Source organism: Candoia aspera, chromosome 9 (genome assembly GCF_035149785.1).
Source record: "Candoia aspera isolate rCanAsp1 chromosome 9, rCanAsp1.hap2, whole genome shotgun sequence".
In the NCBI taxonomy this organism is placed as follows: Eukaryota; Metazoa; Chordata; class Lepidosauria; order Squamata; family Boidae; genus Candoia; species Candoia aspera.
In genome coordinates, this window is record NC_086161.1 from 18,931,714 (window position 1) to 18,956,971 (window position 25,258).

Here is a 25,258-nt window from a genome sequence, read left to right on the forward strand (position 1 = left end):
ATGTTTGAGAATGGGGAACACTGAGAATGGATGAGCTTTCATAATTTGTTCCCCCCTTGATGCCTCTTGTGGAAGCCCCTGGTCATCTATGGTGAGGCTGAGCAACTGCATAGTAAACCACGCCTCTGGAAGAATTCTTAGTCCAATGTTAATGGGACAATATCCATAGTATTATTCCTGATGGCCAAGCATCCTGCTTGCATTTAGCACCAGAATCTGCCACATACAAATTGCATAGCAAACCCACAAAACAATAATAATTTTAAAAAATGGAAGGGTACACCACACTTCAAGTGGCATGCAGGAGGCATTGCAAAAAAGCTACAGAAGCAATTTATCAAATCACTAGGAAATAGCACTTCCTCTATTTTATTTATTTATTTGATTTATATAGCTGCCCATCTAACTTTTGAGAGCCAGTTTAGGGTAGTGGTTAAGGCCTCAGGCTAGAAACCGAGAGGCCCTGAGTTCTAGTCCCACCTTAGGCACAAAGCCAGCTGGGTGACCTTGGGCCAGTCATTCTCTCTCAGCCCTGGGAAGGAGGCAATGGCAAGCCACTTCTGAAAAACCTTGCCAAGGAAACTGCAGGGACTTGTCCAGGCAGCCTCCAAGAATCTGACATGATTGGATGGATTAAAAAAAATATCTCCCTTTTATCTGGCTCTGGGAGGCTTACAATAAAATAAACATCCATAAAACTTAACCAGTGAGAAGTAGTTGTCAAATGAAAGCATGACCTAGTTAGTGCTTTTTACAACATTTTAGCTCATTGGGAGCAGACAACTTGCACAAAACAGTAGCCCATGTGCTTTGCACAAAATGCACTCCCTCTTTGCTTTCTGGGAATTGAGCAATCTTGTTTAGATCCCGACAGCTTCAGTGGGTGCATCATTCTGGCTCCAGCTGTCTTTGACTCACCAATCTTCATAGCTGGGCTCAGTTGTTTACCGACTTACCATGTATCCGGATATGTGCAGAATCCAGGATAAAGGCAAGTGATGTCAGTATCCAGGGCCTGACAATGAGGAGCAATCCACCAGAAAGTTCTCTTATGGAAGCCCTTCTTGGAACAAGCAATCAGCATCCAAAAGATGAGTGGAATAACTGGGGATCTCATTTTGCCTCTTTTATATAAATTGCAACTTCTCTCACAGTTGCCAAGAAAGTCTAAATTCAAGCAGGTGGTTACAGCTGCTGAATGTTAAGGAAACCAAGCGAGTAATTGGCAGGACTTCTGCCTGTTTAGCATCCCGGCTTCCTCTGCAGATCTGTCATCAAATCTACGACTTTCCCGGTCTTGCTGCACTAGTGTGAATTAACCGAGCCGGAATTGCTTATACGGATGTAAGCCAATTGCCTTGGCATAATTTTTCTGAGTGCGGACAATTGGGGGAGGAGAGAAAGAGACAGTATTTGGAGAGGAGGCAGCATCATTAATGGCAGTCTGGCTTGAAATGCCACTGCTTGGAGAGTACATTCTTGGCACAGGTTGCCAGAGGGATCTAAAAATCAATCTTCTATCATATTCAACCCAACATGCTTAGTTCATCTCCTGGGGCAGCGTCCTGGGGACGAAGATGCTGCAGCAGCCTTCAGGACTATGAAGACCATTTCAGACTTCAGTTCCTGAGCTGATATTCTACAGCAGGGAGGTAGCCCTTGTGGATGTAAGTAATATGAGGTGCACCTTGGAAGCTGAAAAAGAGACTTCAAAGCCTAAGCCCAGTCAGATGCTCTGCCTGGAGAAGATCTCAGGTTTGATCATCACAACTAGAGATACACCAAATATTTCAAGGTAGTCATATCCCGGAAGTCAAAAAGAGGCTGTTCTGACTGCACAGGAAGTGCTGTACTGTCAAAACAATCTCGTCTGGTCTTCTCGTGAATATTCTGACTTGAAATGAGCCATTGTGACTGTGAGACAGAAGCTGGAACAGCACAGTTTGAGATCAGAACATTCTGGAGAGCTACCAGCAGTGGGTGCAAACTGTAGACAGAACTGACCTAGAGAGAGCCAAGTCTGACTCACCAGAAAGCCACTCCCTATATTCCAAAGCTAAACTGAACCTCCATATGCAGAAGTACACCTTTAAATATCAAGTGATAATGAAAAAGTAGAAGAGGCTACTTGTGAGCTTCTCCAAAGCTAAATTAGATGGCCTTTGTCTAAATCAATAGAAACTCCAGACCCACTTACACCCCAAAAGGGAAAAGACTGAGCAATACAGGTAGTCCTCCTTAAAGACTGCCCTGTTTAGCAACTGTTGGAAGTTACAACAGCACAGAAAAAGTAACTTTATGACCAGTCCTCGCACTTACGACCATCACGGCACCCTGCAGTCACGTGATGGCCATTTGTGTGCTTCACAGCTAGCTTCTGACAAGCAGAGTCTATGGAGAAGCCAGCAGTAAAATCACAAGTCACAGTCATGTGATGTCTTGCTTAATGACAATAGGTGATTCACTTAATGACCACAGAAGTGAGGTCGTAAGTCTGTTGCGGTCACGTGATGTCTCCCTTAACGACTGAGGCACTTAGCAACAGATTTGCGGGTCCCAATTGCGGTTGTCAAGCAGGGATTACCTGTATAGAATTCAGCACAAAATTAACTGCCCCAATATTATCTTTCTGTTTGGATTTTGACAGGATAAAGCAAGAAATATAGGCTTACAGGCCATGTTCCCAAAGCCCTCGGCATCACGTTACTCTTGAATAAGCTGCCTTGCAAAACACATTTCAGGTTCTGAAGCTCCTGTCCCATCTGACAGAGTCAGCAGTTCATTCCTGCTGACAACAAAACGAAGCAGAAAAGGAGCATTTCCTGGGTCTGCCTTTACTGATTAGCCTCTACCCCAGCCAAGGCCTTACAAAGCATTTCAAACAAGAGCCAGACCAAGCCACACACTCTGGGGCTCCAGCAAGCCACTGTCTCTCAGCATTAGCCACCTACAGTGTCTCCGAAGCAAGAATCCGCTTGAAGCACTTCAGGGAAAGCGCTGCACAGAAATAATCTTTCCAGGACTGTAAGGACAAGAAACTTAAATACTAAATGTTTTTAGGAAGCAGCTATTCCCAGGAACACCAACGCTGCAGCAAATCCCAGGCTGGCTATAGAATTCTGCAGGCATCCAAAACAGAAAATAAACAGCTTTTCTAAGAAGCTGGAACAGCTGCTAGAAATGTGCAACATTGCAAGCTACAGCATGAAGGATGCCAGTTATCAAAAAAAAAAATTCAATGAATACCTCTAAGGAGAAAAAAGAGAGTAATTCTCTTTCCCTGCATGTTACCTCTGAGGAAGGAATTGAACAGGCTATCCATCTGACCGGATGAAAAGACAGAGTATCTGAGCCTCTCATTTTTCTCCATCAGCGGAAGTTCAGATTCATTTGGTAGCTGGGCAGTCTCTCTACTTGCTTTATCTCTTAGCACCTCTGAGAAAGAAGACGAGAGCATCAAAGTATTCCAAACTTTACGAGGAGCTGCAAATTGTAGAATGTAGTCAATCAATCAGCTTTATTGTGGCCCTAAGGCCAGATGCAATCAAAAAATCTAATCACAGCAGTAATACTTCCTTCTATATATGTATAAAACCAAAAAATAGTAAGTATGATAAGATCGAATAATAGTTTTTTTTATTTTTTTTATCCCGCCTTTATTGTTTTTATAAATAACTCAAGGTGAGGAACATACCTAATACTCCTTCCTCCTCCTATTTTCCCCACAACAACAACCCTGTGAGGTGGGTTGGGCTGAAAGAGAGTGACTGCAATTAAAATAAAGTAGAATAATTAATTAATTAAAATAATTAAATTAAATTAAAATACGTTAATTTTATCTCAAATTATTTATTTCAAATTAAAGTAATTAAAATACAAGTGCTAAAATAAATCAAGGCAACATATTATTTTTAGACATGTTCAGCCCAAGTAATGGTGCGGTGTATCGTACAAATGGTAGCACAAAACTGGGCAACTCGGGAGGGTATTTTCGAGTCACTGTCCAAAAGAAGTAGCGTTAAATAGAAATCACACTCCCCACCTGGAAATTTCTTCAAAATCAGATATATAAGGGTCTGTCTAGAGTCCTTATATAGGGAACAGTGTAATAACTTATGGCTTAGGGTTTCTGTTGAGCCAGCACCACATGGACATAACTGAAAGTGCATGGGGGTACCCTTAAAACATCCAGAAAGGACTGCTGAGGGCAGAGTGTCCAGCCTGGCTAAGGTGGAAGCCTTACAAAATTTCAGTATTGTAATGGATAGGAGGCTGGAACGAACCTTTCTGGAAGAAAATGATAAATATTGGGGTGTAGCAACTTACTTAAATTTGTTTGGAGTTCTATATCCCAGATTCGTTGTTTAGTAGAATCAGATCCAGGAGAATAGCAAGGGCCATTTTCTCTTCATAATATTCAGTAAAATGAATACTTATCCCTTTACTTATCCTTTTATTGAATATTATCCTTTTATAATATTCAATAACATGATATTATTATCAATAACAACACGATAATAATATCATTATATATATGTAAGTATATACAGGTATATTCTAAGTATATAATAGTATACTTGTTCTGCAACAAGATAACTGCAATATAAAAAAGCTACTTTATAATCTTTGCTCCCTGCACTGCAAAGATTTTGTTCAGTCGCTTAGGCTACAATGGATTCACAAGGCAGGACCAGGCACTCATCACTGCATTGGTCTTTTCAGAAGGCTGATGGGAGACTTCCAGGCACACATTCATAAGGGGAAGCTCTCCCCTTCCCCCTTTACTAGATACAAATGTCTACCACATCTACTAGTGGCAAAAATAGGGAAATGGCTTGCCTGTTGTATTCTGCCAGAATTTTTTTTTTTTACTCCCCAGTCTAATTTATAGCCCTGCAAAGCCTCAAAATCAGCTGTGAGCTCCCTGCCGTGCCTCCCTTTGTAATACAAATTTCATGCTCCCAAAAGCAGGAGGAGAAAAAAGGATTTAGGGGAGAGAAAGGATAATTCCGTAAGATGCAAAATAGGAGGGAAATACTGGGAACATGCAAGAGCCCAAGTACATCTGTTGTAACCCTGCGGCAACCGAGCTAAAGATATCTCCAGAACCGCCTGGTTGTTTTGCTAAGCGCGAAAACCACAAAGATCTGCTTCCTGCGCAATGACAAAGAAGGCTGTCACGTTCAAGGCATGCATCCCTCTTCCCAATGCAGCTAGACTGCTTGAGGTGTGTTTATCCTGGTGAGAAGCATTCTGCAGCGTGTGCAGCGCATCAAAGCTAAATGCTACCTTATGGGCTGACTGCAAGGGAATGTTGGTCTTCCACAGGTCTGTCTTTCTGATCTTCACGCAGATGCACCCAGAGAAATGCCCCCTGTGCACCCCAAAGTCCTCCAGAAGACTCTGTAGGGGCAAGGCTGGGTGGAAATCCCTATGGGTCAACCCTTACAAATTCTACCTTCCAACAACAAAGGAAGCTTGTTCCATTTTACATTACGGGCTCATACAAAGCACATGGTTTTGCTTTCTACAGCTCAATGTGTGGGCTTTCTTCCTCCTTGCTCTAAGACCCAGCCTACCCAAATGCTGCTGTTTCAGACATGCCCAGAGGTCTTGGGAGAGTTCATCAGGCCTGCTTTGATTCCACACCTAAGTTCCGGAAATGCAGCCTACAGAGGGTATGTTAATACGCAGGTACCATTCTTCAGGTGGTGCCGCCTTATCAAAAGACAGAAGAAGGCAGCTCTGCCTTTCCCAAGCAGAAGAAGAGACATAAGCCACTAGAAAGAAATCCCACCTGAGGCTCAGCTACAGGGTGCTAGTAGTAGGTCCCATATGACTCAGGGCCTAACAGGGAGACGGCTGCCTACTCATAAAGGGGGTTAGTAGAGTTTTCCTGCTAAAGCTACCCACTTTCCACACAATACAACTAGAGCAGTCTGAGAAGTAACATTCTGTACCAGAGCTTTCCCCCATGAAGCCCTTCTCCCCGCAAAAGATCAGTATCCTTGTTATCGATATTCAGAAATTGGTGAATGCCTGGTTATTTAAGCAGGAATCTGGGGGTGGAGGGGCTCATGAACATCTGACAGGCATCCACAGGGTGTGCGTGTGTCATCAAAAAAAGTCAAGTTGTGTGATGGTCTGCGAGAATGTCCTTGAGAGACAGGAGGAGGAGGAGGAACAGCAGACTAGGTAACAGTCAGGTAAGAGGCAGCTGAGCCCTCAGAAGGAATGGGGGTGTGGCAAACACCTCAGAAGGGACCCTCCCTGGTTTCTTGGGCTGTAAAGGCGAGGGGAGGGCAGAGATGTACTCTCAGACTTGCAAGATGCCGTTAATGTACCCTTGCAATAAAGGTAGTGTTAGTACTCATGGTTAGAGTGTCTTGTCTGGACTACCTTGAAGGGCTGACAAGATGGTAGCTGCAGTCATGCAAACACAGCCATTTTTAATGGGTCTGAGGCTGCCATTTTGACTTTCCTGACCCTCTTCATGGACACCAAGTACCTGAGATGTATGTGGGCCCTGTGGCTAGTTGCTTGTTATTATCACCATTATGAAACTGAATTGCTTTGCTATATACTGTGCGAGTGTATTATTTTGCTAGAGCTGTTTATTGTTTATACCTCTTGAAAGCCAGTTAGATTTGTTTGAGTCAAGCTGCATAAAAGCACTTGTACTAGACAAACAATGAATGCGCTGACACTTTTCACTTTCTAGAGGACTAAGGAATAAGCTTGCAGTGGGGCAAAGGACAGAGATAAATTTTAAGAAGGGAGTGAGAGTAAGTACCTAATGGACATTTTCTAAATGCAGCTTGCTAAATCTGAGGACTAGAAGCACATTTCTCTCTGCTAAAAAGAAAAGTGGATGTTCCCATTGTTTTTGCAAGCCAACGCATCTAGCAAGTATATAAACAGAGGGGCTACAACCATTACTCATAGTTACTATTAACAATTTAAGGAGACAGAAACCACGCCACCGGGAAAATTAAATTTGCTATAAAATGTGCAAATGAGGATGTTTCATCCTTTCACTTGACTGTACAAGGAAGAAAAAGCCTACATATAAATAGAACTCAAACTGCTCCAAATCTAGGATACGAAGACCCAACATAACATTACACCATAATAAACACTGGAGGTTCCAAGCTTAATAAAAAGCTACAGTCTATTAATCAAAAATTTCTAGCCCTTAAGGGCTAGCAACTTGCTTTGGATGATGATGATGATTAATAGAAACTGCAGTTTTCAGCAAATTGAACTTATTACACTTAGGCCTTTTCACACATCTGGAAAGAAATCCCTGAAGCTAACCCCATACAGTTACCTTTCTGTCTTCTCTGATGGAAATCATCCACAGTCAAACGTGGTAGAAAAAACAGATCTATGCTCAGCTTGCATTACCCAAAGATAGTGCTAAAATACGATGAACATACAGCTTTGTCCCCATTAAAGACCATACACAGAGGGTCTAAAAAGAGCCAAGGGATGATGCAGACAAAAAAAAGTACTTGTAAGAGAAACTGGATCCACTGGCTTCTTCAGCAAAGGAGGGGACAGGAAGGCTCAGCAGCTGTTTACCTTGGGACCCGACCTCCGGATCCAGATCCAGGTCTTCCAACTCCTTCTCCAGTGAATGGATTGGCGTCTCTGCCTCGGGAGTCCCAAAATTGCCTTCTGAATCCGAACTGCCAAGGAAGGAGGGAGGGGAGAAAAAAATACATTACTACTTGCAGACCTACCCTGAGCCAATTCTCTCCAATGAACCTTTCAAGGCTTTTTATTAAGAAATCTTTTGCAAGATGGGTTCAGAAAAAATTCACACATGATGCGTATAAAAAAGAAGTGGGGCGTGGCTGCACAATTGTGGACACCGTGTTATGCCTCCCCACAATGCCCCTGCCTTTCAAATGCCATCTACCACCTTAATTTACCTCTCCCCCTTTTTTTCTGGGCACGCTTTCAAACCAAGCACTGAGCTAGAACAACCCAGCTTAAAAATGCCTCTGGGATCAACGTGAGGTCACTGGCACTGTAGGAAATTAGATAATACTGAAGGCGGGCACTTTGCTTCAAAGCCTACATACATCTTTCTGTTGTTTTTAATTTTAAAAAAATCTTTAAAAAAAACCACAGGCAGGATGGCAACAAGGAAAATATCAGGCCTGTGGCTTCTCACGGGCTCTACATCAGAGACCAAGGAGCTAAGTCTTCTAAAGTTCTGAGTAGATATGAGTTTGGTGCCTTTTGGTATTTTGCCTGTTTTAACTGCAGAACTGTAGCGTTCATGGATGTGCATTTTCTTCCCTGTGGCTGTCCCAAGGAAGTTGGTTTGTCTTCGAAAAGTGAATTTTCTCAGCAGCAAAAAGCAATTCAGTTCCCCTCTCCCATGCATGCTTCATCCAATTATTAACCATCTTCCCTGTGGATGCTACTTGCGGTCCTGAACTTCTTTTATAACAGGTCACCAGGAGCACATGGCACTGGCTTCCAGTCCATTTCAAAAGGCCACCATGAACCATGACAGCCTAATCTGGCTTGACACTGAGCCATCTCAAGGACCACATTCTCCAGCTTGAATCCACCCAGCCAAATTAATGGTCCCAGGAGAAACTGTTGGCAGTACCCCACTTCCATGAAGTAGGGAGGCCAGACCAAAGAGGTGCTTCTTTTCCGTGACAAAACCTGCTCTTTGAAGTAACCTCTCAACTGAGATCAAAACGCCCCCCTCAAGGTACTTATTTGGGAATTGAAGTCCACCCATCTCAAAGTTGCCAAGGTTGAGAAACACTGGAGTTCTTCACTGTAGTGGGCGCCTGCATCTGGGGTTCATTTTGATGCTGGTTTGGGGTTTTGAGTTTGCTTTGAGAGATAGTCATTGACTTATGAATATTTTACTTATATCAAGTATGGATATTCTATATTATATTTGTTAGCTATCAGGAGTCCTGGAAGATTCCACTGGGTTACAAATAAATACAAAACCCACATGTCTCATTTGACCCTGAATTCAGTTTTCCACCTCTGGCTCTCTCAGGAAGTTCACCAACAGGGCAGGAACACAGTTGGCCCCCCACTCTTTTCCACACTCCACACCAGTGTTTCTCAACCTCCGCAACTTTCAGATGTGTGGACTTCACCTCCCAGAATTCCACCTCCCAATGCTGGCTGGGGAATTCTGGGAGTTGAAGTCCACACATCTGAAAGTTGAGGAGGTTGAGAAACACTGCTCTGGATGCTAATTCCATCTTGCTCTAGTTTACAAGAGACAACAATGAATGTTCAAGGAATCAACTCCGGGCCAAAAATATGATGATATTGAAACAGCAAAGTTTGGGCCAGAGCTGGCAGATCCAATGAGTAGAGGGCAGTGGAGAAAAAAAGTCACCCTCCCTGGAATTTGCTTCTGGGCTCAGTTAAAGCTGTCTCAGAGGTTCCGTGGCAGCCCGGTGTGTCTCTGTGTGTGTCCCATCATCTAGATCTGCCAAGGCAGCTGTTCTGAGCAGGACAGGAAAGACTGAGGGAAAACACCCCCCCTCTGAAGTGAGTGAGCCCCACTGTTACTTCCCTCCAGCCTCTGGGTCAGCGGCTGACCCCTAAGATAAAGCAGACCAGGAAAATGCCACGGCTTTGGGATAAAGCTCCCAGCATGTCTGAGGATGCACAGTGCCCATTTTACATCCTGATGGGGTTCAATCACAGGAGAGCATCCCTTGACACATTTATGGGCGAGAGGACTCACCAAGGTTTGGAGGCTTATGCCCAGATGTGGCAAGAGTCAAGGCAGTCCTTGGGCAAAAGGCTAACCCATAAATCACGATTAAGGGCTAAACTAAAGCACAATGGACAGCAATCAGGCCACCCGATTACGCCATAACGTGACTTGCTTCTTTGGGCTTAGCCATCGCGATGGCTTTTTAACCACGGTTTACAGCTTAGCCTGTGGTGCACAGGCAGTGGCTAGGGGAGCAAAAGCCAGGCATAAGCCGCCAAGGGTCCCCCTCTCCGAGGTGTCCCCACCGAGACAGCGGCGAGACGCTCAGGCAAGCGCGTCGTTTGCCCATGAAGTCAATCCACTCGTTCCGCCGCCAATCGCCCCGGCTCTGTTCACACAGTTTCTCTTTCGAAAGCGGATCCCCGGACGCGTAAGCCGATCCCACCGAGGCCGCCCAAAAGCTCCAGCGGCGCGCAGAGGTGCAAAACCGCCTCTGCGCCCGCAGCCCCCGAGCGCCCCCAGCCGCAACCAGCACCCCCTCTAGGCTGACCCGCGAGCGCCCAGAGGCCAACTCGAGTCTGCCTGGGCGGAACGTGTGAAAACGCCCCACGGCAGCGCTGCGCCGACTTGCCTGAGACTCAGCGACTTGGTCTCCGCCTGCGCCGCCTCTTCCTCCTCCGCGTCCTCCGCCTGCCCGCGCGCCGAGCCCCGCTCCCCAGCAGCGGCGGCGGCGAGGTCATCCCGCTCGAGGTCCGGGGGTCCGCCGCCCCGCACCGCCGACCACGTCCACTTGGCCCACTGCACGGGCGAGAGGAGCTGCCAGGAGGCGCTGAACGCCATCGGGGACGCCGGGCGTCTTCAAAATGGAGGGGCCGGCCGGGTGGGCTGGCAGGCGAGGCAGGGCGAGGGAAGCGCCAGGATTTCGGAGCCAAGCCGGCGCGGATGCGGTCAGCCGTGAGCCATCGCTTCCCTCCCCGCCTCCTTCTGCCCCGCCTCGCCGCCGCGGCTTCCTCCCCTGGCGCAGCAGGGCCGGCCGCCTTTCCGCGGAGGCGCGCCGGTGGGTGCTCGCTGCGCGCCCTGCCCCTGGCACGCCAATCACCCTGCCCTCTTCCTCCCTCCCAGTTGGACTCCGGTTGCCTTGCCGGGGCAGGGGGGGGTGAGGAGGAGGAGGAGGAGGAGGAGGAGGACGACACCGCCCTGTCCCCGCCCGGTTACTCCGTTCCCACGTTCGCGGCTCCTCCGGGCTGGCTGCGCAAGGCGCGCGCGCTGCCCGGCTGCGTTTGCCGCCGGCAAAGGAGGGGGCGCCCATTCTGGATTCCCCCGAAACGCCCCACCCTTTCGGACTGTACGCTAATTGAGGGCTGGCGACGGGGGCGGGGGACAGCAAGCAGCCGGGGAGGAAGAGCGGGGTGCCCTGCCCTCTTCACACGTTACATTCAGATGCGGGCTTAAAACGCGTTCAGCCCCGAAGAACAACAGCGGCAACAAAGGATGCCCCACGAGAGTGAAGCTGCAGCGCCTTAGGGATGGACTGCAAATTGCCATTCGTGGGAGTCCTTCCTTGGCTGGAAATCCGTGTGGATTCAGGCAACAGGTCGCAGTGCAGGGAAGTAAAAGGTATTGGGGGGCCATAAAGGGGAGGGGGATACCCAACATTTGGAGAATATGAAATGCATTTTGCTTCTGCAAACTGTTCTAAATTGCAGCTTTCATTCCAGGCCTGATTCTCAGCTGTTAAAAGTTGTGGGCAGGATCCTAAGACAGGAGGCAAGTGGCATCAACCAGTCTTTGGAGGCAGGTAAATTGGGCAAAATCAGGCAACTGCACACTGCATTTTAAAAATCCTTGCTCTTGGCTGACAGGGAAGGAATTAACTGAATGGAGAAGGGCCTGTGGAACCCACCCAAGCTGCTCTGGGAATGCTTTACTTTATGGATATTTAGCTTGGTTGATACTTCTGGCATGTGGCTTCCTTCAGACATCACACAACACTTAAGCCACCTTGAGTAGAAAAGCGGGTACAAATAAAGTCTTACTCATATCCAACAGCTTAAAAACTCACAAGCTTAATGAACAGAACTCTGGTCCACCAAAGCTCACTCTGTATCTATGCTTGCGTGATGTGGTTTCCCAGCTCTTGGGCTCATATGACACACTGGGGTATGAAGTAACCACAAAGGGTTGCTTTGCATTGTGATCCATTAAATTGAGAGGCAACTGGATTGTTTGTGCCTCAATGTCTGAGGCAAAACACTGTAAGCTACCTCTGGAGCATTGTCTTTTGTGTCCCTTGAAGGCTACCTTTCCAAGTCCGTGTTGATCCTGGGGGACCTCATCTTCATTGCATTCCAATTTTCAGAGCCTTGGCTTGCAAGATCAGTTGGTGGGAAGTGACAGGGGGCTGTAAAGCAAGTGATACTTGAAAACTGGTTTCTCCACCCCATGCAAGGGTTACCCATTCTGTGCTGAAAGCTCTTGCTGAGCAAAGCAAATGCTTTCTAGAAAGAACTGTGCTTGGCAGGAAGGTAACCAGCAAACGCTCTCTTGCCTTTCAGCAAAGGTTGTCCTTGTCTTTACAAATCTCCCTGAGGACCGCCCCCCAAGCGGGTCCAGCCAAGAGAAGAGCTCTACACAATATAAAAGATTCTAACAAGTCATTCAAAGCAAACACTGACATTCTTTCTCCTGCAAGGCAATTAAGGGCAGCTCTCTAGGGAAACCACCAATGAAAATGGCAGCTGGAATATTCCCACTGCTCTGGCATAAAGCTTGGTTTGGGGGCAGGAAGGGGACACCAAATCCACAAATGAAAGCCCAAAAGAAAGGAATTAAATGGACCATTATTAAAACAGCATGGCAGACTTTCTGGAGAGTCATTAAAATCGGGACAGGTTTTGAGGTGGTCGGCAACACCTCCTGCCAAATGAAAGTGACACAACAGATTTATCAAACTGTGACTACGACACACAATTGGGCTGAAATACTGTATTTACCAAACGGAGGAATTGTTTTCTTAAATAATTTGCCCTTGAAACAGGAGGTCCATCTTAGATGTACTCTGAATATGGTAATGAGACAGATAAAAGTTTTTTTTTCCTGGAATCTTTCTTTTGGGGAAGAAGGGATCATCTTAACTTCAGAATCATCTTCCTTTTAGATAAATGCAGGTAACGTCTGCAAGAAAGAACAACCTGTATTGAAAGCATCACATTTTTCTCTTCTGTACCACTATATCTGACTGCTGAGGTTTTAGGGGAATCCTACAAGAAATGCAGAGCAAAGCATCTGACTTTACTGGGCTCAGAGGCTAATCAGATTCAGGTCGGGTTAATATTTAAATGGGAGACCATCTGGACATCCCACGACCAGAGGCTGGCTGGGGGATTCTGGCAGTTGAAGTCCATACATCTTAAAGTTGCCAAATGCAATGGTATGCAAAACCTTGGGAGATGGGGCAAAGAGATGCTGCCTAGGGAATGGTCAGATAAGAGACCGCCTGGTCCTCAGCTGCATGGAGGTTGGAGCAAGAGGCTCAGGAGGGACCCTCCCTAGCTTCTCAGGCTGTAAAGGAGATGGTGGGAGATTTGTATTTTCAGACTTGCAAGATTGATGTCAGCCTTCCCAGGTAGACCAGACAGGAAACACGACCAGATGAGCTAATTCTACTTTATTGTAAGGCTACATTAACAGAATCTTGCAAGTGTGAAAGTACAAGCATCCCGCCATCTCCTTTACAGCCCAAGAAGCTAGGGAGGGTCCCTCCTGAGCCTCTTACTCCACCCACTATGCAGCTGTGGGCTATGCCCTCTCTTATCTGTTCCCTAGGCAGCATCTCTTCACCCCATCTCCCAAGGTCTTTTCCATATAGCATTACACAAAGTTTGAAAAACGCTGGGCTAGATGGAACAGAAGACCGGCAACTGGAAGAAGGCAGTGGCAAATCATTTCCATCCTAGAAAAGTGCATGGATGTTTCTGCCGAGTCCCCCAGGAGTCAAACTTGATTTGAGGGAAACTTTCTCTTTACAAGTAGCTGAGCCTGTTTCCTTGGCTAGATTCTCTTCCATCATATCCTTGGGACAGTTACCTTCCTGAGGGAATCACCTTGCCTTTATGCTGACACAAGCCACTCTGTGATTCCCCTTGGTCTGCATTTTTCTCTTCCCCCACATCTTTTGACCTTGTGTGGAAGTTGCAAGGCAGCAGTCAAGGATAAGAATAAGTATCAGTATCAGAACATCAAGAAGCAGGAAAAAGATACAGAGTTCTAATTATTACTCTGTTCCTAACACAGGCATCTTTCAAAGGGACAGATGAAGGCATCACTCAGATTTTCAAAACTACACAACTACAAATGAAGACGTTTGCTGAAGCATTCTGGTTATAGCTGAAACACAAATGAAATTTCAGTTTGGAAAAATGCGGTGGGAAACCCAGGAGTGGTGCAAACCTAATTTTGAATACAGCTATCAAAACCACATCAAAACTGAGTGGTGTTTTAGGCAGGTTCATTCAGTGATCAGCTCTTAATCAGAGTGAAGAGTTTCTGCATCTTCAAACAGTTTGGTGCAGCCCAAGCTTTTTCCCAGGACAAAGAAACCATTGTACTTTTATTCTCATGAAGAGGTGAACTCACCATGAATAAATCTTTTCTTTTATAGGAGCTGATTGCCACAGAATAAATAGTGTCCATTCAAAACCGACAAGAACACAATTAATGGTTTTAGATACAGTCAATTTGCTTCTGGGATGATGATACTGGCCTATCTCACAGGGTTATTTTGGGAATGATTTAAAATATGAGAAGCCACTTAAATATTTCAGTTACCAAAGGTCACAAGGCATTATCTAAGAAGGCAAATGAAAGCCATGTGCAAATTTTGGTGGTGGTTCACAGAGAACCCTGCTGTTTTTTTTTTCCTGCCTGCCAGCTGCTTAGCTGCCCAGCAGAAAACAGGACGTAGGTTTCCTGCTGCTGTGGGAAGTGGGAATCTAGCAGTCCTGGAGGATTTCAGGAAGGAAAGTCTTTCAGCCCCTCCCAGCAACTCTGCAAAATCTCTGGTTTCCTGCAACCCAGGTTACTGGGAAAGGGAAGAACCAGATTATTATTCCCTACCTGCAGGAAGAAGGTGTCTTAACATCTGTGTGCCTCCGTCTGCTAACAAGAGTGTTAGTGAAAGAAGATGTGTCTATGACTATACAAAGATTGAAGCTTGAGAGCTGAGATTGGGCTCATCCACTATGCTAAGCCAGAATGTGACTTGTTTCGTTGGTTTCCCATGTTGTGTGAACCTAGCCAAGTGCAACTTATGCAAGCAACCATGTTTAAACCAATCATGTCTTAATGTGATACGTGAACCTATTTGTTTAGGATGCACATGTTCCCTATCTTTCTATGCAAGTCTTAGTAATATGTATATTTCAAAGTGGCATGGACATTTTAAAATAGATTAAGTAAAACAGGGTCCTGTCACCACTGTCATTTGTAGAACTGTCTAGAGCAGTGTTTCCCAACCTTGGCAACTTTAAGATACAAGGATTTCAACTCTCAGAAAGCATGCTGGCTGGGGAATTTTGGGAGTTGAAGTCCACATATCTTAAAGTTGCCAAGGTTGAGAAACAGAAGAGTCTTCATAAACAATCAAAACTTTCAAATAAGGCAATTTTGATGAGCAAGAGGGAGATAGGGAGGGTGGGTGGTTTTCACTTTCAGGAGCAAAAATCTCATTGGATACAACCAAATTAAAGGGCATTTTGTCCACATCCAAGGGAAAATTCCTTTTGTATATCCTATCTCTGTTCTTGGAATAAATCCCACCCCTATGCCTGCTCCTACCACAAGACTGAATTTTTACTGGATAATCCACTTTTACACTCTTCTTCTGTTGCCCACTATGGCTTTGAAAATCCATCTGCATTTTTTTAAAAAATAGAATCAGAATAGAATTGATTAGCATCAGCATGCATAGCAATTACTGCTATTTTTAGAGTACATCTTGATTTTCATCAAATTTTGAATATAAAATAACTGCATGCTCTTCTACTGAATAGTTTGGAGGAGGATGATTAAGGGGGTCCAGAGGCCCTTGTTCATATTATATCAGATCACATTAGTATGGTAACAATTCTGATGTATTTTCTATGCTTTCTAATTGACTGTACCCCACCCTCCTTATGCTGGTCTTTGACCATAATAAAGATTTGATCGATTGAGTATTCTAACAAGCCTTTCCCAAGAGTAATACTAAGGAAGAACAACAACAACAACAACAAAATATCTACCAAGGACAAAGAATAGAACACAGGAAGTGTCTCTAATCAACCGGAACTGTTAGATAAAATGTAGGAAGTGTTCTGGGAGCTGAAGCGATGAATCTCTAATACTTAGGGCTATGCTGAAAAATGCTCCTGTATTTTTATTCTCTCCCTCCTTTGATAAAAGAAAATGTGCTTTCAAAAGAGAAGGGAACTTTGGAGCTCTTCTTAGGGATGAAGTGTGGTGTTCTTGTATTTATTTAGTGAGGAAGTGGCCAAGAGTCATGTGTCACTGGCACAATCCACTCTGTTGCTTCCCACACTTGACCCGGAAAGTCCTCCCACGGGGCTTTTCAGCATCTGAAGTGCAGACCCCAGGGAGGCTTCAAAAACGTGTAACTTGCACCACCTTAAATGATAAAGTAAGCTCAAAAACACTACTGAGAATTCTTCTTTAAAATGTCATTCTAAGAATAAAGCAGAGAAACAGAAGCTTCTTTGTTAGGGGAAGGAAACTTCTGAGATTTCAGCATCTCTTGATTACTAATCATAACAAATATACATTTACAAGCATACAGAGATGTTATTCTCTTGCTCTTTTCTCCATGTGGAAATTGTTGGATGGATTGTATCTGTACTGTTGAATCTCATTCTTTGGACTTTGCTGAGCAAAAAATTCGCGGTCTCAGCTCTACCACCACTAAGGGAGTTGTCTGTATCCAAAGTTTTAAGAAAGCCTTTCCTTTAAATAGTTTAAAGCACAATGGATACAGATGCCTGATATTTTGGTTTATTTGGGCACCATCACAGTAGATTTGACACCTGATGACTACAGGGACGAATGCTTTGAAATGTCTCCAAAAACCACTCACAGCTCTTCCAAGGTTAATCTGGTAACTTCTTTGATCCTGTCTATACAGAATGATCTCTCCCGCCCACTTCCCTCAATCTCATCAAGCATATTTTTTTCTAGGCCATCCTTTACTTGCAGGACATGCCCAAATGATGTGAGTTTCTGCTTGCTGATCCTCAGAACAGCCACCCTGTATTTGGTCCAGGACAGGTCAGTTGGTTCTTCTTGCAGTGCAGGATCTCCAAATCCATTTTTCAGATGAATATTGCAGACATAAGAAAATATCAGAGCCAAGGCATTCCCAGTTGCCAATGAGAGGGCCACAGATCAGCCACTTTCTTCATCCACTTGCTACTGCAGGGACATCTGGTGAAGCTGAAGGCAATTGGGGAGGTCATTAGCAAATCGTTCCACTGTCAAAGCAGAACATGATGTCCTGCCAAGAAGAGATGCTCTTGCTAGCAAACCCAAGGACTGGGCATGCAAGGATGACAATCACAAAAGCCTCCCAGGAAGTTCTTCCTTCAAATCCCAGATAAACTTTGGCTTTCTCATCAGTTAGCCCAACAGGCATTTGTTTGGAACTGATTCATGTGATCATATCCCACGTTCAAAATTTAATTCCAGCCCTAGAGAAAAGTTCTCATGGCAAACCTACACAAACTCAAATCCTCATCTTGGATTTTCTGGGGACACAAACATCCCAGATGTCCTCCAAAAAGCTCAAGTCAGCTTGGAAGGCTATACAGTAATGTAGGAAGATATCCTGTAGCTGCCCAGATTATTAGTGCATCTGGCCAGCTCAGTGTAAGCTACTTAGCCTGGCAGCAGTTATTATAACCAGAATCTTCCATATCATCTGCTAAATGAACCTTTTGGCTGGAGAGGCCATGGATTCTAGTTAGCAGAACAGCCAGTGTGATATGGTGGTTAAGGTGGTGGATCAGAAGCAGAGGGACCCAGGTGCATGTCTTAGCTACAGAAGCTCCTGAGAGACTTTCAGATTCTTTCAGCCCAACCTACCTCATAGGATCATTTGTTGTGGAGGAAAAATGGGAGGTGCACATTATGAACAAAATGGCGGGATATAAAATCTAACAAATAAATTAAGTAAAATGTACCTGTGATGCCCCCATCCAAATATCTTACTTGAAAAACAAAGTTAAGCTACTAGTGTCTAGCTCAAGATTATCCAGAATTTCAAGGCCGAGTAAGCTTTGAATTTGGCTCTCCATCAAGAAGTGTTTTTAAAAAGTAGTTTTAAATTAATTTTTAAATTAAATTTATAAGCTGCCTGACTCCATGTAAGATAGCCTCACTTACAGGACACACACCACAAGCTCTAAGTTGGCTCCTGACGCCGCTTTCTCCCCCAAATCTGCTTTTTCCGAGACAGCTTTTACAATGCTATATTATTTTATGCAATATTGTTATATTTTATGTTCAGTCAACCCACAGCTTCTCCATGCTGCCAAATACAAGGGATTTCAAAGCTGAGATACTGCCATATGTATTTGTAGGAATCTCCAAGGTGATGCCGCCTTTACATAGGATGGAAAAAATACTGAGGAATTTTCCATCATACTGTGAAAGTGATTAGAAAGGACTGTGACATTGACCAGATTAGTGTCTCTCTTAGGATCAGATTGTGAAATTGACTAGAGGCAAAGACCCAAAAGGAAGGGGTTGAAAAAGAAGGCATCTCTATCTCTGCTTTCTGGGAGATATCCATGGGCGAAAAAAGGTGTTTTTTAACAGCATCAAATATGCAGGAATGAAATAATTATAATTAGAATCTAAGCCTCAGAGGCTGAGCAAGGACAGACTTACAGGCAAAGAATATGATTGCAGCTTCCTGTTGACTCTTAGCCTCCAGCCTAACGCAGCAAACCATATTCAATTATGAAAACACGTTGGCGAAGAATATGGGAAGTGTGTAATACTCAACTGTAACAGTAATGAGGCTGGTCTGTTTGTGGATGGCATCTGAACTGGAATCACTCACCAGATATAATCCTACTGTTCATACTTCTAAATGAATACCATTTGTATGGAAGAAATCAGCAGCAAAATACAAATTTATATGCTACCTACTCCCACATGGGTTTGAGTGACTTCTAAAGATTTGAACATTTAAAAGTGTGGTGTGAGTATTTACAGTGCCTCCTGAAAATTCTAAAAGGAAAGAAGCATTTACATGCTATTGTTGCTATATACATTATGAAAACATAAATGCATTCAATTATCAGGAGTAGGCACATCTTCTCTCTTAAAGGAGGCTTTCACACATAAGACCTCCAGACCATCTCGCTCCCATCATGTTCCCTTTGGGTGGCTGGCCTCAATTATCTTAAAAGCCCAGAATATTACAGGGTGAAACCTTAGAAGGTATTGAGTCACTTTTCAGTTGGGGAGCCCTGTGAATTGAACCAACCAACAAGGCCAAAAGTTGGGGTTGCCTGATGGCGTTTCTCCGGGGTGGGATGAAGAAGTCCTTAAACAATCAAAACTACCCCAAACTGTCTTCAGCAGAGAATGATTGTGTTGTTGATCAGCTGCAGTCGGTCCTCTTGCTGACTTCAATGGCACTGTTCAAAGTGCAGTTTTGAAGCAGAATGAGCTAATTAGGAGATTCAGAAAGCTTTGATCAAGTAATCACACTGCCTCACTTGTGGAATTTTACAGTGATTGCAGACAAGTTTGTTTCCCGCTTGTAACTCCAGAATTTTCTTCCACCTTTTTTCTAACCAAGAAAGGAAGATCTGCGCCGCCTCTTGTTTGGAGGACTCGGAGCAATCCTTCTGGAGGCACCCTCAGCCTTGGTGCATCTTCCTCAAAGTTCCATGGATGAATACAGAGAAGGGCCACTGAGTTTTCAAACCTCCCTTTCTTCCCTTCACCCAGATACATTGACCCAGTTCATGCCTCATCCTAAGATACAGTGTGGTTTGGTTTTGGCTTAGCATATTGTGCAAACCTAGTTACTGTGATGTACCACTTAGTGTGATGGATATTCCAGGGAACCTGGTTTATTCACAAATGTGGTTAAAACAGATCATGGTTTAGTATGATGTATGCATCCTCAATGTCACATGAGCTGCTGAAATGGCCTGCCTTCTCTTCTTTCCTTTGCTGCAGCCTGAGCTAAGGGCTAGTTGACGGAGCCAAAAGGTAAGTCCCTGAGATCCTTCTCTTCTCTCCACCTGTCTCAACCTGATAAAATTACTTCCTCTTCTTTGGATTTTTGCTTTCATTCCTCTGACCAGACATCTCATCACTGAACATTCCTATAGCCATCCCCCATCCGTACCTTGCAGGCCAACCCTGGATAGACCAAGTTCTTGGTAATAACATAGCCTAAATCTGGCCTAATTATCACCTCTGTTACAAGTTCTTCCCTATTTTCCCCCAAGTGCAGCTGAAGTCGTCCCTCTGAACACAGCCTCTCTTCTGCAGCATACAAATTTCCCATTCTGAGAGCAAATGTCAGAGTTATAGATGGTTCCATTTCAATCTCTTACTGTATTTGTCCAAACTGATGCCAGATAGGGATTGTAGCTAGCAGAGGGCTTCCATGAACACCAACTAGCAGTCAGAAGACATGATGAAAACTCCTTAATCTCACAACACATGGACTCAGCCATAGTTTCAACTAGGAAACTCAGCATCCTAGACCAAGCCAAATCCAAAAATGCCAGAGAATTCCTGGAAGCTTGGCATTCAGACAAAGCAGCTATCAATAGACACAGAGAGATAAACCACATTTACACACCATTCAAAATTTAAAAGCTAAGAAGGAAACAAAAAGACCAAAACCCATCCTCTCCAGCAGCCATCACCCAGATAAGCAGGGATTAACACCAGACAAACAATCAAGCAGAAAACAATACCCCAATCAAGGAACTACCAAGGAGAAAACCACACCCCCACCAACACTGGCAGGGCAAGCTGTTGTATATAAACAGGGAGCAAACCCCACCCTCCCTTGCACTGATGATGTTACCTAGTTGGGTAATGAAACGCCTGCAAGCCAACAACAAGGCTCAGAGAGCACCAAGGACTCCACAGTTCCACCCTGAGCTACAGAGATTCTCTTCTATTGAATTGTGTTCTCTTTGCTACTCTGTGTGAAGGAAGAGCAGATATTGAAACAGAGAACTCAAGAAAGTTATCCCTTGCAGAGAACCTCAACTCCCAGAATTCCCTAGCCAGAACTAAGGATTCTGGGATATGAAGTCCACCCCTCTGGTGGGTATCCAGGTTGGAGAAGAATCATCTGCTGAGTGTGCCCTTTAGACAAGACACAAATTAGGGACACCCCTTTTGCTTTCCATCTTCCAAATATATAACTGCCCTCTGCAAGGAGAAACAGCAGATCAAGAACCAACGGCAGTGTCTAAATGTATGGCAATTTGGTTCAGATTCCAACAGTAACACATACTCATTTGCACCTGATTCGAAGATTAATTTAGGGCAGTGTTTTTCAAACTTGGCAACTTTAAGATGTGTGGACTTCAACTCCCAGAATTCCCCACATGTTTAGATGTGCTTACCATGGTGAACTGCATCATCATCTACTCAGTGTTCTGGGTTTGAATGCACACTGAACCATAAATTAACCATGCAAGTTGGGTTTGCATAACATGGCTAGTTTGTAGCTCAGTTGGGCGTGCCAGCCCAACTCCAGAAGGTCAACAGAGTTCTTCCACTGTACTTTGGTACTTTACTAAAGTAATTCTTCATGTCACAACAAATCCCAGATGGGATGCATGACATTTCATAGCTAAGCATGTCTTTCAGCAGAGGGAGCTTTGAGACAGCTTTTCCAAACGAAAGGATGCCAGAGAGGGAAACTGTCTCCATGCCAAAGAGAACAACACTGCAAAACCTTGAGCCACAAAGAGGCAGACTTTCAGCAACTGCAGCCCTGACGTACCTCCACTGGCAGAATATTGCACATGCAGATCCTTCTGCAGGATGGTTTGCCGTAACCTTGGTTACATAACATTTTTGGCCGTTGCTAAGAAACCTGGAGTGGGAAGAGGCCCTGATGTGGTGGCAAGGAATCAAACAATACAGCGCTTTCAGTTCCCATCAAAGATTTTTGAAGATGATACTGTGGTAATAATCCAGGGACAGTTTAATTTAATTGAGAAGTCACAAAACTCAGTAGTCAGGTAGTCCTCAACTTATGACCATTTGTTTAGTGACCAAAGTTACGATGGCGCTGAAAAAAGTGACTTATAACTGATCCTCGCACTTATGAGTATTGCAGCGTCCCTGCAGTCATGTGATCAAAATTCAGGCACTTAGCAACTGGCATGTATTTATGACAGTTGCAGTATCCTGGGGTCACATGATCGCCATACCTTCCCAGCCAGCTTCTGACAAGCAAAGTCAATGGGGGAAGCCGAATTTGCTTAATGGACATGTGATTTACTTAACACCCATGTGATTTGCTTAACGAGGACAGCAAAAAAGATCATAAAATCTGGCATGACTCACTTAATGACTGCCTCACTTAGTGATGGAAATTCTGGTCCCAACTGTGGTCATAAGTCGAGGACTACATGTATTTTGGATGAAATGGAGAAGTTTGCACTGTGCATCTCCATAGGCTGATATTTCCCCCCGAAACAGACCAGATCTTCTGCTCCTGGAATACAGTGCCTGCCAGCCTGAAGTACTGCCAGTGTCCTCCCTGCAAACCCTTTTGGAGAGAGCTGAACAAATACTACCAAATTCAGATATCCTACTGGCTGGTGATTTTAATGCCAGAATCGGCAAAGATGTCAGCAGCTATGTTAGGAAGACACAGTTTAGTCCAGAGGATAAATGGTACCTGCCCTGGTCCTCGATGGACAAAGTACTAAGCAAACAAACAAATGAATCTTTATTACTGTCAAAGATCAGCATACTAAACAAACAAGGTGTTTCCTTATTGAATCTGACCTTTAAGTACAGGCTGTCTAGTCTCTGAATGGACTACTGTAACATGGTCTCCATGAAGCTGCCCTTGAAGAGTATCTGGAAGCTTCAGTTGGTGCAAAATGCAGTAGCACGGGAAGTTATGTGTACCCCTAGGAGGAAGCACATCACACCTCTGCTCAGTGAGCTGCACTGGTTACCAGTTTGCTCCCAGGTGCAATTCGAGGTGCTGTTTTTGACCTTTAAAGCTCTCCATGGCATGGGACCAGGTTATTTGAGGGACCGCTTCTTCCCAATTACATCTACCTGACCATCAGGCCAACTGGAAGTACACGTTGTGGGTCCTGTCTACGAAGGAATGCCATCTGACGGGTCCTAGAAGGAGAGTCTTTTCTTCCGTGGCACCCACCCTGTGGCACATCATCCCCCTGAGGTGAGGTTGGCCACAACCCTGATGGCCTTCTGGAAAGCCCTCAAAATGTGGTTTTTTTCATCAGGCCTCAGTGATCCCTGGCAGCAGGGAGCCCGCACATTGGCTGCAGCAGGTTTAACAGTCTGATCTTAAACCCTCTCACAATCTTGTCCTTATTTATGTTTAATTATTTGTTTTAAGTAGTTTTATAATTCATTTTAATTGTTGGTTTTATTTTACGCCACCCAGAGTCACCTTGTGTGAGATGAGCGGCCATATAAATTTGACTGATGAATAGATTAATAAAATTCATGATGGAATAATTGCAACATAGGTGAGAAATAACAGACAGATTACACTCAGCACACCTTAGGTATAGCAAGAAACTAGTCTTGTTTTGTAATGAGTTTGCCCCCCCCACCAAACCATGGCACTCTGCATGCTGCAATTTAATTTTTTTTTCTCTCACCATTATTTTCAGGGATGCTAGTCTAAAGGCGATAACCTTACAATCATGATTCGGAAAGGATACCTCTGATGGGAACCTTTCATTAGAGTCCTTTGGAAAAATAATCAAAAGAGAAAAATATGGTAAAGAAACTTGCATAATTTATTCTGACCAAGAAGTCATTCATCTTATATTATCCTTATATATGAATTGTAATGGAGTTGGGTGGCTTATACACATTCCATCTGAAATGTATATAAATTTAATTATGTTTATATTATACAATGTTAATAAATTAGATAAAAATGCACAGACTTTTGAACAGCAGACACATGGCCCTATGTATGAATCACAACCGTGGGTATGACTAAGATAGTTATATAGCTTATATTTTAAATTTAGTTCTGTTTAGGAACAATTGAGCAGTAGTTGTCAATCTCACAGCCTCTGATATCAGCGAAGACCAGCTCATGTCCAAAAGCTTTTCTACAAGGCCTTAATTACACCGGAGACAATTACACTATAAATTGCAGCCAGTCCAGAAATGACTCTTTTAATGTATACAACTGCCAAGTTTTCAAAGCCCATTGCCTAAATAGCCGCTTGCTAGTTAAAGATCTCTGAACTGTAAGGAAGACTCTGATTTAAGGGAAATGGAACTCTTTGCTCTGTAAATTAGTCAGCACTGTCTGGTTGCCAGGAGACAGCCAACGAGAAAGGCTAAAAACAAAGGACCAAGTAGAGTCATCTGTTTTGTGGAAGGCAGCAAGTTATCCAATGAACGCCATAAAAAATATATGAAGGAATGCATCTAGCTACCCCTTGTCCTCAGAGGATGATTTTAGTTTCGGTGGCACTTAGCCACTGACTGTATCAAATTCATATTTATTCTTACAAAGAACTGTATGGAAAGAACCACAAGGACTTCCTATCATAGATCCATCCTGACTCAAGCTGGTAACCTTGGAACAATCTTTCTGTGTGTTCGAAACCTGCCCTGGTTACCACTTCAATTTTAGCAGCTGTGGGAGGAGTTGGTTGGGCAGATTTTCAGTGAAATCGTGAGCACCGGTTGTGTCCTGCTTCTCTGGAAGGAGATCATGGGGTATATTACAAAAGGTGCAGATATTTTGGTGCTATGTAGGTGAAGAACCATGTTTCATTTCATTGTTTGTTTCAAGTCACGAAACTAGAGGACAGAAACAGCGTCGCTTCCTGTCACTCTGTTTTGAAAGTTAGGGATGGGTTCCTGCACAACATTTTGCAATTATTGCAAAATCTTCTACTACCTCTGAATCCACTTTTATTTATTTGTTTGTTTATTAAAGACCCAAAATGAATATTGAGAACATACCAGCTTAAGCTAAAAATCACATGGTTGAAAACCACATTCCATAACAATTTGAATGTGGCTTCTTTTGTTTGTAGACCTCTCTGGACAGCTTCTGATTAAGCATAAAGCAGGAGAAGTTTGGAGAAATACCCCATACACTTTCAAGAGCATTAGGCCATCCCATTCCCCTGCAGAGGAAAGTTGGTGGTAGTATTTATACCCTTCCTCAGCCAGCACCCTCCACATTAGCCAGATCACAACTCTTATAACCCTCAACCCGTTGCCCATAAGAGCTGGAGGTGAAGGGAGCGG

The 25,258-nt window shown here is 44.2% G+C and overlaps 1 protein-coding gene and 1 long non-coding RNA gene across 4 annotated transcripts in view; one reads left to right on the top strand and one right to left on the bottom strand.

The window, feature by feature from the left end:
• TACC1 (transforming acidic coiled-coil containing protein 1) overlaps positions 1-25,258 on the bottom strand; it is a 67,332-nt gene that overhangs the window by 37,730 nt on the left and 4,344 nt on the right. For 2 of the 3 annotated variants that reach the window (XM_063310917.1, XM_063310916.1), the window contains exon 2: positions 7,585-7,691. In XM_063310917.1, coding sequence (XP_063166987.1) covers positions 7,585-7,691 — 107 coding nt within the window. Of the gene's footprint in view, positions 1-7,584; positions 7,692-10,349; positions 10,700-25,258 lie in introns of those variants that run through there. The other variant, XM_063310918.1, reaches the window with a different exon arrangement.
• On the top strand, positions 23,078-23,927 carry LOC134502787 (uncharacterized). Its single transcript, XR_010068481.1, has 2 exons — positions 23,078-23,186; positions 23,647-23,927. It is a non-coding gene; the product is annotated as an uncharacterized LOC134502787 (long non-coding RNA).